General features: G+C 40.8%; 1 protein-coding gene across 2 annotated transcripts; it reads right to left on the bottom strand.

Moving 5' to 3' along the window:
* Nucleotides 1–502: 502 nt before the first annotated feature.
* On the bottom strand, nt 503–6,584 carry LOC147619660 (zinc finger transcription factor YY1-like). 2 transcript variants are annotated; one of them, XM_086773346.1, is made up of 7 exons: nt 6,455–6,584; nt 6,247–6,346; nt 5,296–5,354; nt 3,222–3,412; nt 3,045–3,134; nt 2,806–2,949; nt 503–1,583 (listed from the first exon to the last, which is right to left on the bottom strand). In XM_086773346.1, the coding sequence occupies exons 1-7, from the start codon at nt 6,567–6,569 to the stop codon at nt 996–998; spliced, it is 1,287 nt and encodes a 428-aa protein (XP_086629472.1). In that variant the 5' UTR covers nt 6,570–6,584; the 3' UTR covers nt 503–995. The 2 variants fall into 2 exon arrangements, with proteins under 2 accessions (XP_086629472.1, XP_086629473.1); XM_086773347.1 differs by lacking the exon at nt 6,455–6,584 and having other exon boundaries at nt 505–1,583; nt 6,247–6,448.
* Between the last annotated feature and the right edge of the window lie 7,456 nt (nt 6,585–14,040).

Here is a 14,040-nt window from a genome sequence, read left to right as displayed (position 1 = left end):
TTTTATTACAAAAGTATTATTCTTATTAAATTTAATTTTTATGCATTAAAAAATGTATAAAAAAAATTTTTATATTACAAAAGAGTTATTCTTATTAAATTTAATTTTTATGCATAAAAAGATGCATAAAATTTTTTTTTTAATTAAAAAAATGTTATTCTTATTAAATTTAATTTTTATGCATAACAAAATTTTTGTTATTACAAAAGTGTTATTCTTATTAAATTTAATTTCTATGCATAGAAAGATGCATAAAGGAATTTTATTATTATAAAAGCGTTATTCTTATAAAAATCAATTTTTATCAATAGAAATCTCAAGTTTTTTTTTTGTCTTGTCTCATTTTAAGCTTGTATAGTCATGGATTTTTGTTTTGGAACACATTTTGAAATATGTAAGTTTGAAATATATTTTATTAATTTACCATGTGCAAAATTGAACTAGAATGCACCATGTTTCTCACAGCAAGTTATAAAACACATAAGTGTATTTTTTTGTAAATTCTTCTAGACAGTTTACAGATTCAGCTTCTTGTATTTGCCCTTGAACAAATTGGACACTCTCTAATACCATACCATCAATTGGTACAAGTTACTCCGTCATGTATTGAGAGAATCTATTGTCAAGTGGACAATCTAGCCCGATGGCAAGGAGGGACTTTACTTCAAACATTTTTTCTAAGTCCTGTAAGAAGAGAAACTCCACTCTATCTACCACTACAGAGCTAAGCATATTTAGTGCTAACTCGAGCATATCTAGTGTTCCTATCATTAAGTGGACAATCTAGCTCAATGGAAGGAGAGACAAGCACTCATCTTGCTTTACTTTAAACATTTTTTCTAAGTCTTGCAAGATGAGAAACTCCTCTCCATCTACCACTACGGAGCTAAGCGTACTTAGTGCTAACTCCATCATATCTGGTGCTGCCCCTATCTCATCGGCCTCATCCGCGGGTGCATCCAGAGTCGCCATTGCACTATCAACCCACCAGCTCGCTACTCCATGTCATCTTCTGTTTCTTCATCATCTTCGTATGTCGTTCTCACATGCATCATTCTTCCTATGTTTTCATCCTCTGTGTCTTCGGGATCTTCCTCTTCTGTCTCCTCACTGTCTGCATGAGGGCCTTTTCTTGCAACCTCTTTACGCCTCCCCGGACGAGGACCCCCCTGCACCTTCATGTTCAGATCTACAGGCGCCACATTGGGCCATTTCCTCTTTGCAGTTTTTGGTGTGGGTGCCTTTGGAATGAGTCGTAGTTTTCCTCGGCCAGAGCCTCGAAAAACCCCAGCCTTTGTGAGCTCCCTTTCACTACCCTCGTCCATGTCATCTTCTGCATCAGCATGCCGCCCCGTTTGTGCAACTTCTGCATGATTGTCATTGGCATGCTCTTTGCGAAGATGAAGGTTCAATTTGTATTCATGTATGTACCGCTTGTCACAACCTTCATGATGGCATGCAAATGGCCGCTCTAGATTGGCTGAGGCGGAGGCTGCAGCTGCCGACTTTTGTATTCTGATCTCCTTTTCGAATGAAGCGGGGAGAGGAGGAGGAGGAGCAAGTTTCACCTCGGGAGGTAGAACCTGCAGACAAGGAGCCCATCAGCAACCTGTAAATGCCACTCACATATAAATATTAGATGATGAAAATTCTTTTAAAAAACATTTTCAATAAGATACATCGAACATGTAAGTCCCGTGTCCATGTCTATGCTAGATTTTTCGAGATTGCTCTCAAGCACCACAGAGGGCTGGCATGGAAGAAAAACAGCCAATCAGTGAGTCAATGGTTGATTGCAAGAAAGAAGCCCACAAATGCACACACTAAAGGACCTTAAATATATGCCTAGTCTAGCCTAAATCCAGATTCCAAAATGCACACCACACTGTTGTAGACCATCTGTCACAGGCCATGACGGTCTAAGGCATGATATTAATTGTGCATTGGGTCATGTATTATGACCCCGTTCAATGGATAAAAATGGCCCACTTAAGTGATCAGCTTCAATACTGTCACCCTCTAGGCATGAAGGATAAAGCTCTGTCACGAGATCATCAATCATAAATGAAGAGTTGCCTGAACTTGGATTCCTCAATTAAGGCATCATGCTTTATGGCATAAACCGCATATGAGGAGTACGCCTCCGTGCTGCTAGTTGCCTTGCCTACTCACATTGAAGAAAGTCAGGTTTGATCTCCCCCCAGCTTATGAAGACCATATCACCTTTGATGTAACTTACCACTACCTTCAACTCATCTCTTCTGGAGCTTCTCCACCCCTCCTTGACCATGAATTCTCACACCTATAGTATCATGCCGATCCATTAATCCTGTGTCCATGCATGTTGTATTGTTTGTGAAACATGGGAAGAAAGCTCCTGTTTTGGCCTCTCATACACATCAAAGGCTTTCTTTTCCCACAAACTCTTGAGGCCTGATCTTGAACTTCAGTTTTCAAATCTTTGTAATGTAGCATAGCTCCCTCACAAATGCTGTTTTTCCTGCAACCACAGGCCTATGGCTGATTTGCAAGCTCTTCCATCATTACATGTGATGGTGAGTGCTGGGATTACCTCTGCACCAAAAATTTGTTTGCTAATGGAGTCCCACAAAGTTCACATCATTTAGACCAAAGGCTTCTAACGCGACTACTTTTTCCCAAAAAAAAAAAAAAGATTAATAAGTATGTACCCAAGTGCTTAAGCTTTGCTGTATCTGTGGCCTATAGCATTTGCAAAACAGTAGCTCCAGTTCACCAACTAGTTCAGAGCAACATTTTGTAGTGAAGCCTTGTACAAAATAGTACCTTTTCATGACATGTTCGAAGATGTGCACGTAGCTTGTATTCATGGGCATAACGCTTCCCACAATCTTCAAATGGGCATACATGATAATTCTCTTGTGTATGCGTACGCATGTGGGAGCGCAGGTTGAAATCCAATGAAAAGGCCTGTGAAATACGACCCATAAGCCACTCCTGACAGAAATAAATGTGCTCATGGTCTTCAAAATATCAAGCCCCAAAAGAGATCAATTGAAATGTACCTTACCACACCCATCAACAGGGCAGACAAAAGGCCTCTCTCCTGTATGAATCAAAAAGTGCCTTTTCAACTTCGAGCTATCCATAAATCTCTGAAACAGTGAGCATGTTATTGTTAGCATTGCCATTAGTAAGCATCAGGGTGTAGCCATCGCAGTTGCACTTAACGATGACCTCACCTTTCCACACCCTTCATAGTGGCAGATGAACTGCTTCTCTCCATGCACATTCATGTGTTTCCGGAGGGCACCCTGATCTGTGAAAGCCTTTCCACAGCCTTCGAAATTACACAGGTAAAGAACCTCGTACTCTTCCTCAGGTTCGTTTTCCACCTCTGGATACTTGTCTTTCAGGGACTTCAACATATCATCTGATAAATTGATAATACAGAGTATCGATTACAGGCATTACCCAGAACAATTTAGCCCAACATTAGAGCCTCTTACTCATGATATACACAACTAAACAATACCTTTAGGGCCATCAGCATGTTTAACAGCATGGTTTCTGAACATTTCCCGCAGAATAACCTTATGCATGTTTCTATACAGTGGAAGAGGCCAGCACAAGACGTTTAAGTAAAGAGTAAGCCTTAAAAAAAATATGCGCCCTCAGCATAACCTCCATAGTCGGGTTTGTAGACATCTGTGTCATAGGTAGTGTTGTGACATCTATATCATGGGCAGTAGTGTGCGAACACTCTAGGATAAGCCGGCCACTTTTTCCCTCAGGTTTTTTCGCCTGTGCACAGGAACATACTCTATCTCACTTTTGGGAGTGTGTGTGAAGTGACTTTTGTACTTTGGCCCTTGGGTCACTCTCACTTATTAATTTGTACTAGCATTGTGGTACACTCAATCATCATCAGTTATTGTGCCTACACTCTCTTGCTCACGCCTACTTCACTGTGTGTGTGTGTGTGTGTGATATATATGGCTCTTCGACTTCCCATGCTCTTGCATATCGGATAATCCACCACATCCAGTCATGCGACAACCCAGGCGTTGTTGCGAGAATTGCTACCTCCAACAGGTTGCCCGCATTCTCGTCAACTACTACTTGTGGAGAGTCCCTACACTCCTTCACTCCCATCAACAGAAGGTTTCTCTATTTCTATAGCCTCTGTACCTACAGTACTAGCCACTGTACCTGCTGTTCCAACCATTGTACTTGGTGTACCAACCATTGTACCTACTGTACCAGCCCATGTACTTGCTGATTTGAGGGCTGTACCTACTGTACCAGCCATTGTACCTACTGTACCAGCCCATGTACTTGCTGATTTGAGGGCTGTACCTACTGTACCAGCCATTGTACCTACTGTTCCAGCCACTGTACCTGATGTTCCAGCCCTTGTATTTGCTGTACGGGCCGTTGTACCTGCTATACCAGCCCATATACTTGCTGTGCCGGCTGAATGGGAGACTGTACCAGCTGAATGGAGACTGTACCGGCTGAATGGAGAGTCATACTGGCTGTACCAGCTCTATTGCACCCTTGTTAGGTGCCTTTGTGGCTCTCTAAAGTGGGCTGCACCCACCATCAAAATGCCACCAACTTCATCACTGTTGCCGCCTACCCAAAATGGAACGAAGTTTCAAATTCCTCAGCAAAGTCACAGCCCATTGGTCAATAGTGTATCCAAACCCACGCCAAGGGGGCATAGTTGCAAGGATCGGGGAATGGGAACTTATTACAGAATCGGAAACGGACAGGGTAGGAAAACAGAATAGGTATGGAACAGCATGATGTAAACAATTTATACACAATCGTGAAAATATAAAAATGGGAATGGGGGAATGGGAACAACAGGGAAGGGGAAACAGCGTTTCCACGTTCCATAGGGCCAAATGGCTGTTTCCAGCCGCTACACAAGGGAGTCTCGACAGAGCTCCCAGAATTCTCCAAATGGCAAAAAGACCCCTTTAAAGAAAGAAATGCAACTTGAGGCCATTGTGAACTGGTCATGCAATGAACAGGCCTCTACAATCCATTGGCCATTACCGGGTCATATCAACTGCCACTTAAAATACCAATCCATCTGGAAGAGGGCAAATGCCAGGATCTATGTCCCAACCACATCCACACCATCCTCACAAACAGTGACAATAGAAAGCTAGGAAAGCACAAATGCATGCTTTGCCCATGTGTAAACGGGGCAATGATACAAATGCATAAACTTTTAAGTATCACAGCCTTTAAGACAGTTGAAGGCAAGTAGAAAACATATAGAAACGGTAAGAACGAGCTCACCATTGACCCACTTTAACAGCAGGCATTTCCCTGGATTCAAAACAGTATCATAAGGCACCCTGCATACACCGCAGAAACCAGGCAGGTAAAACTCCCATTTGATCAAGCAAAAGTTTGGTTTGAAACTTTAAATCATGCTAAATAGCATGTTATCAACACAGAGATATGTAATGAATACAGCTCCTGTTCAAATGTATGAATACAGCAATTTCAAAAATCAACGCAGATCGATACACCAATCATCATGCCATGAGAGACACATGGGCTAATAAGTAGTTGAAAGGTTGCTAAATAAGCCATGAAAAAAAGAGTGTGTTTGGATGCGTGTGAAATAATGGCCTTCAATGTGCAGTGGCATGAGCCAATTGTGAACCATTTCTTAGAGTTGTTAAAGTCTGCATATCAGCATATTCTGTCATCTACAGCGGCCTTTTCCCTTGCGTACGTAATTTCATACGCATACGCCTATGCATAGTTACACACATAGATTTCATTGTGAAAATGCCATGTTAACTTTCCAAAGCATTACGTGGTACACTCCCCTCATACCAATCCTGGCGACACCATTGCTTCAGGTCAGTTAGACAAACTATGGCATGGATCAATTTGTAAGGGTTGATTGGAACGTGTACATATAAAAGACAATGTTGTTTTCTTAATCTACAGGAGATTGAGCACAGGTACATGTAAGGAACAATGTTGTTTTCTTCAGGTGAAACTCCTAAACAGGATCAAAAACCTGAGCCAAATAATGGACCCAAGAGAAAACCCTGATAAATTCAAACAGATATATATATGCCAGACAACCCTAAAATCAAGAAAAATGCTAAAAATGATCAAACTAGAGAGGCAAACAAAATCATCGACATAAAACTAGAAACCCTAGAGATGAGAGGACTTTCAAAACATCCAACAGATACTGCTACAGATGAACGCAGCAAGAGATCGTACCACTGTTTGAACCATTTGCGGCCCGAGCTCTGGTGGGCGATGATGGAGGGGTCCCCCTTCAGGCCCAGGAAAGACCCCTGGGGTACCGAAGACATGAATTCTGCAGCAAAATCGCCATGCTGTCTATTCTCACCGCAAAGCCCCATCTTCTCTCTCTTTGCTTTCTAAACGCAGAGCCTATGGCTAGAAAAATTGGCTCATGTTTTACCTGTTAATATGTGCGCCTTGGGTTTGTAACTTTGTTCTGTGTAAACACAGCTGCAGCATTGCTTGCATACATATGTATGTGCGTGTGACTGTGTTGTGTGTATGTGTCTATGCATGTGTATGTGTGTATTTGTATACACAGTGTGCGCATGTTTTTATGGATGACTCTCTCACATAGACTCATATCTGTGTATGTTTTTCACACATGTATTCTCTGACACGTGCACACACAACCCTCTCTCACACACATACGCGTACATATGCATCTGTCTTCTCACACACATAGAAACTCTCTCTCTCTCTCTCTCGCGCACACACACACACATCTCCTCCACATGCACGTGTGTGATAGTGTGTGCATGTATGTATGTGTGTGTGAATGTGTCTGTATATAATTGTATTAATATAATATTATTATTATATATAATATATGTATATAGATTTACTATATTTGTATATAATTATATTAATATTACATTATTATATATATTTTTAATTTTTACTTTTATATATTTTTATTAATTAATTATATGTTTATATTATATTTATATGAATTATCATATTTATAACATATAATATATTAGTATAGATCTATTATATATATTTATTTAATATCCTTACTTATTATATGCTTACATATTGTTATTATATATATTTGTATTCTATAGATATTTTATATTTATGTATTATATATCTTTATATTTTTGTATTATATTATTTGTTTAAATTTTCTTCTCTCGACATACCCTTACGCTTATTCCTCTCTCTCTCTCTCTCCCCCAATACATGGCTCCTCCCCTCTGCCATCACACCCCCTTTTTTCTTACCTCTTCCAACCACCACATATTCCCTCCTCTCCCAAAAACTTGTGCATAATATAGTATAGATAGATATATTATACACACACACACACACACACACACACACATATAGTATAGATAGATATATTATACACACACACACACACACACACACACACACACACACACATTTAATTTACATTTACATTTAATTGAAATTTACTTTTATTCTCTCTCTCTCTCTCTCTCTCTCTCTCTCTCTCTCTCTCTCTTACAAGACCTTTTCTCCAAGTACAAGCTTTCAACAAAATTTACAATTGCTTTAAATAAGTTAACTATAAGTTAATACATCAATCTAGAAGAAGAATTGAACGAAAAGCTTAAACGGAAAAATATTTATCAATACAAGACAAAAGCATTGGGTCCAATTTGCCTCCCCTTATGTGAGACCCACGGTCTTACATATGAGTATTTCGATGATTTTATTAAGGTATGAAGTAATTTGATACAATCAATACATCTTCTCTTCAGAGGAGAAAATAGAACATGGAAAGAAAAGAGAGCTTCATCTAAGCCTAACCTGTAATTCTTACAAACCATGTTTAATATCTCTCTCTCACACACACACACACACACACTGAAATAATTAAACCCTGTATGGAAAACAATAAGACATTTGCTTATCTCAGCTTGTCTTGGTGTAATGTAGAAAATTATGTGCACATGTAGGATGAGGGCCTAGGCACATGATATGGAGCATAGACTTGGGTTTATGGGCTGCCCATGGGTGAAAGGTCCTGGAGTAAGTGACTATATAAGTCACTTATGGGATAGTTTGTATACCTTTTTGACATATTTGATACATGGCCATATGGTTATCCCCTTGCCTTGAGCAAGCTTCCATGGTGAGCTACTCACACATGAGATTCTAGGATGGTGACCTACACCCTTGTTGTCTACTCTATGTGATGAATGGACCTTTTTAGTGGTATCAAAGCTCTTGTTTTGATTCATTTTTTATTAAATTTTATGTATTTTTCTTGAATTTTTTGCATGTTCTTGATATTCTTGGTTTTCTTGATCAAGAAGATGGATATGGTGACCTTGATTAGTTAAATTCCCATTTCTTGATCTAATTCCTAAAGTTTTTGGGGCCATGGGTTAGACGGGGATCAATTTTTGGGGTAGCCGCTCCAAAATTTGAAAAAGACAGGAGGGAGAGATTTACTAATCTTGATTAGTGTTAATCATAATCAAAACATTTTTTCCTTTTTGCTCTTTCTTGCTTGATTTTTGAGAATCTTGTTAAATGATTATGGGAGTAGATCTTGCAAAGGAAATTTTAGGAGAGCATTAGGCAAGGCATTAGCACCCCTCTAACTTGTATTATGGAGGTTGATTTGAGTGAATCACCGAATTTCATCATGCTACGTTTCACGCATTTTGGCAACCGTTTGGGACGATTTTGGCCAATGGAGACCAAAGCCTAAGCTTACCACAGTGACCATAGTGGAAGCTTGGCTCGCCTTGTAATGGATGAAATGGGCCGTGGAACACCCATACGTGCTACACTCAATTTGTGAAGAGAAGAAGTGTTTAATGCTTCATGCATGGCTTCTAATCCTCACCAATTGCATCTATTAAGAGTAAGATCAATCTCCAATTTCTTCCTTCTCTCAAATTTTCCCTTTCAAAATTTTTTCCCTTTCGTGCATATTAGGGGATTCCAAAAAAATTAGGGTTCTAATGCTTGAGTTGAATGGGAATTATTGTCAATTTTCAATTTAACTGCATTCCCTAATCACTATGCATCAAGTCTTGACCTAAATCTTGATTTTCTTAAATTTCTCTTCTCTTACATATTAGGGTTTCCATCATCATCATATGTTTCGATAGAGTTGCCTTCTATTCACCTTGATGCAATTACTTTTCTATTAAGCCATTAATGCACATTACATGCTCTAATCAAGTCATTAATCATCATATGTTTAGATAATTCTAAGATTAGTCATTCTTAGCTTTTCCTTGATGCATGGGGAGCCCTAGGGTTGCACATATTCCTTAATGATGCTTATTAGCTCATGAATACAATGGTATGAATCACATACATACTATCAATGACTTGATTCTTGCAAGAGTTGCCTTTCGTTTGATACCATGGGTTTTCATCAAGAGTCCCTAATTCCATACCATTGCTATTCTTACAAGCTAATTGCATTGATTTGTTGCCATTAAGCATTTTAATTTATAATGGCAAGCTATCATATGAGCCATTAAGCCAACCTTAGAGCAACAATGCAAGGGTTCTTGTTCCTTGTGCCATTTGGATGCAATTTATGATATTCATGGCCATCCTTATGCCATTTGAATAGCATATGTTGGAATTACATGCTCTAATCATATTCATGAATGCTATAGCCACATGTTGGATATGTTTATTTAATTCATGGGAGTTATTCTACATGATGGAAACATGAATCAATGCTTTGGAATAGCATATGATATGCTTATGTGAATGCTCAATATTATGTATGTACATGGAGGTACTGAATGCCCATGCTTTTTACATGCCTATGTAAAAAGCATGCCTATGTAAGGGGCATACATGCCCATGCTTTTTACATGCCTATGCTTTTTACATGCCTATGTAAGGGGCATACATGTGTTTTAATTGATGCCCTTGGAGCTTTATGGTGTTGTGGAGAGCATGGAAAATTATGAGATTGATATTATGATGTTGGCATGAGTACGTGCTTGAGTATATAAACATTTGTAAGAGCATGAGTCATGTTTAAAATCAGCTTGTAAGTGATCTCACCATCTATTTGAGTTTCAATCACTCTCCATATCACGATTGTACTACATGTTGAGATATCGAGCTTGTCTAGTGAGGCGGTGGCCACTGATGACCCGCCTGGGGGATAGGCCCCACACTCACACCACTGGCATGGTTGGTGAGATCATGGAAGATATGCAGCCAGTGGGATGACAGGCTGTGTGTGTTGAGTAGAGAAGAAGAAGATTTCAGCCTCTCACCTTGTGTGTTCTCTATTAGGGTTTTGTGAGCGTGTGTGCGTGCTTGCAAGAGCTCAAGCTCTCTTCCCCCCTGCATCTTTTCATGGTATCAGAGCCTGGTTCGTGCTAAGGGCTTAGCTGCAAGCAAGAGAACCATAGGAAGCGGTACGAGGGTAAGAGCTTCAACTACTCTTCCCTATTGTGTTGGTGACTACACCCTTGTCGGGAGCTCTACGGGAGGCACCGGCAAACGGTCTCTGATTGAGGAGCTTTCTTCGCGGGAGTAAAGCTATAGGGCAACTAAACAGTCCTATCGGACTATAAATTTTCGGGCCGAAAAACGCGTTTCGGGCGCGTCTGGACCTCCGTTTTTCAGAAAGCAGGCGATTTCGAGCACTGCGGGTAAGTCATCGATTCTCTGCAGAACTCTGTTTTAAGAACTGCAGGAAGACAGATTGACTGTGCAGACACTATGGGTGCTGCAAAGAGGTCTACAGTTGCCATTGCAAAACCTGGTCTTTCCGGGTTTTTCATCTCCTTGAACCACTCCCCATGACTCGTCATGTGGTTCGAAGCGCCTGAATCCACATACCATACATTATCTTTTTGTGCTGCATCAACATTTTCAGACATGGCATTCACAACATGCTGCATAACAAACAACCTTTCATTATCCTCATTATTTCTGCTTGAGGATGCATAGTTGTTTTGCTGCACTTTCCCATTTTGCATGTTAGCCTGCTTCTTATAACATTCTGACTGCACATGTCCAGGCTTACCACAATAATAGCATTCACGTGCATCATTATATTGCCTTTGCCAATTTCCACGGCCTCTTTGACTCCCCCTGCCTCTGAATTTGCCTCTTCCACCTGCGTGTTGTTGTTGTTGTTGTTGTTGATTCTGGGACTGTTGTTGCTGCTGGCTGCTGCTGGCCATAATTCTGATTACCTGTTTGGCCACCTCCTTGACCGCGTCCACGTCCTCCTCTACCTCGTCCTCTTCCCTGAACTCGTGTAGAAGGCCTGTTGCTCTGAACTGTTTTTGCTTTGTGAAGACTGTTGGTCTTCACCCAAGCTCTTCTCTTCGATAATCAGCATAGACACCAAATCTGTAAAGTTGGGAATGTTTTCCCGAGTCTGAATGGACGTCTTGAACGCCTTGTATTGTGGCCCGAGACCACGTAGACAAACTTCCACCTTGTCATCATCATCTACTGACACACTAATAGATGCAAAGGATTCCACAATACCCTTTATCTTCAGCGCATAGTCATTCACAGACATGCTCTTTTTCTCCACAGTATGAAGTTCATTCTTCAACTGTATCTTACGTGCCTTGGTATTTGTTTCAAAGAGCTTTACCAAGGTGTCCCATGCCTCCTTGGGGGACTTGGCATCCTGAATGTGCCCAATCATGGTGTCTTGTATACTAATGGAAAGCCAATACATAACTTTCCTGGCTCCTTGGTTCCAGTCTTTAAACTCTTTCACATCTGCAGCAGTCGGATTTATATCCGGTATCTCCGGTGCCTCTTCATGCTCACCTTCTATGTAGTCCCAATAGCCTTTTCCCATCAGGAAATTCGTCAACTTGAACCTCCAAGCATGGAAGTTATTCTTATCCAGCTTCTCAGCCACAATCTGTGTTATGCCATCATTAGACATCTTGCCAAACACACAATTTTACCAGAAACTACACTCTGGTTTTTCTGCACAAACTATTGTATTTTCTGCACAGCGGTACTGTAGTACTCTCAAATGTCACAACTAGTGACTTCAATGTGCATACAAAACAGGGGATGACCCTGCTCATCCAATTGCCCATGTTGGAGATGTGCCATTGTCTATGCAGGATGACAAAGTGAAGTACCTTGCAGATGTACTTCATGTACCAAACATAACAAAGAATCTGGTTTCAGTTGGCCAGATGATTGAGCAGGGTTTGCAGGTTCAGTTTAACCCTGATGGGTGTTATGTTGAAGATTTCAAAGACAAGTGCAGGTTGGTTGCAAAAGGCAACAGAGTGGGCAGAATGCTGACGTTGAATGTAGACATGCCTGAAATGAGTGCTGTGATGTTTGCAAATGGTTCAGGAATTGTTGCAGACATAGACATATGGCATAAAAGAATTGGACATGTGAATGTGCAGAGATTGAAGTCTATGCAGACAAAAGGAATTGTGACAGGGCTGCCAAAATTTAAAGTGGAAGGTATGCATCAAATCTGTGAAGCATGCCAATTTGGGAAGCAAACAAAGCATGTGTTTCCACGTAACAGATATGTGAGCAAAAATGCACTAGATGTTGTGCATTCAGATGTATGGGGTCCTACGAAGACCATATCTATGGGAGGCTGTAGGTATTATGTGACTTTCATTGATGACCACACAAGGAAAGTGTGGGTATATTTCATGAAAGAGAAGAGTGAGGTGTTCACTCACTTTCAGAATTTCAGAGTTTTGGTTGAAAAGCAAACAGGGAAATATGTCAAGTGCCTAAGGTCAGATGGAGGGGGAGAATACTTCTCCAATGAGTTCTCTGAATTTTTGAAGAAGAATGGTATTCGGAGACAGTTTACATGCAGATACACTCCGCAGCAAAATGGAGTTGCTGAGCGGAAAAACAGGCACATTGCTGAGATTGCGCGAGCATTGATGGAAGAGAAGAATATGCCGCATTCCTATTGGGCTGAGGCTGTTTCTACAGCAGTATACATCATGAACAGGACTCCAACTGCAGCCATACATGATGTAACTCTAGAGGAGAGGTTTACTGGCAGAAAACCAGATTTGTCTCATCTGAAAGTTTTTGGATGCATTGCATATGTGCATGTGCGAGATGAGCTGAGAACTAAGCTGGATCCGAAAGCTGAAAAATGTGTGTTTATTGGATATTCCCTTGAGCAAAAGGGATACAGGTGTTATAACCCTGCTACACGTGAGTTGAGGGTAAGCAGGGATGTTGTCTTTGATGAGATGAGCAGCTGGTATGCTGCTGAGAAAGAAGCTGTTGGGGCTGATGTGAGTGGAAGTGTGGTTGCACAGAATGCAGGTCAGCAATCACAGTCTTTGAGTGGACCAGGAGAGTCCTCATCTAGTGGGTCTGTTGATAGACCATGGAGTGGCAGGCTGCGTCATAATACCAGTCCTGCAAATGTGATTACTACATCGCGTAAAGGAAAAGAGAAGCAGGGCATTCTCATGTTGATGGAGAGTCTAGTGGCTCAGATATGAGCCTTGATGAGGAGCTTGGGATCCCAGCTATGAGAACACCTGGTGTAAAGAAGGCTATGGAAGCCATGAATGAAAAGCTGCGAAGATCTGGGAGAGTGAGAAATCCTGTGCAGAGATTTACCTATGATGGTTATGTGGCACATCACTATGCATATATGGCACATCACTATGCATATATGGCAAAGGTTGTGCAGGTTGTTGAGCCCACATGCATTGATGAGGCTGTTGGAAATATGTGTTGGGAGAAAGCTATGGACGAGGAGATGGATGCACTATATGGAAATGAGACTTGGGATTTAGTGCAATTGCCTGAAGGCAAGAAAGCCATTGGATGCAAGTGGGTGTACAAAGTTAAACATAACAGTGATGGAAGCATAAACAGGTACAAGGCTAGATTGGTAGCCAAAGGATATGCACAGACATATGGGATTGATTATGAGGAAACTTTCAGCCCAGTTGCCAAGATGGCAACAGTGATAGCAGTGGCTGTGTCAAAGCAATGGTCTTTACCAGATGGATGTAAAGAATGCATTCTTGC

The sequence above is a fragment of the Cibotium barometz genome, chromosome 33, assembly GCF_041138505.1.
Source record: "Cibotium barometz isolate CiBa-2024 chromosome 33, ASM4113850v1, whole genome shotgun sequence".
Lineage (NCBI taxonomy): Eukaryota > Viridiplantae > Streptophyta > Polypodiopsida > Cyatheales > Cibotiaceae > Cibotium > Cibotium barometz.
The sequence above is the reverse complement of the archived record's forward strand: the minus strand, read 5'-3'. Positions and strand labels throughout refer to the sequence as shown.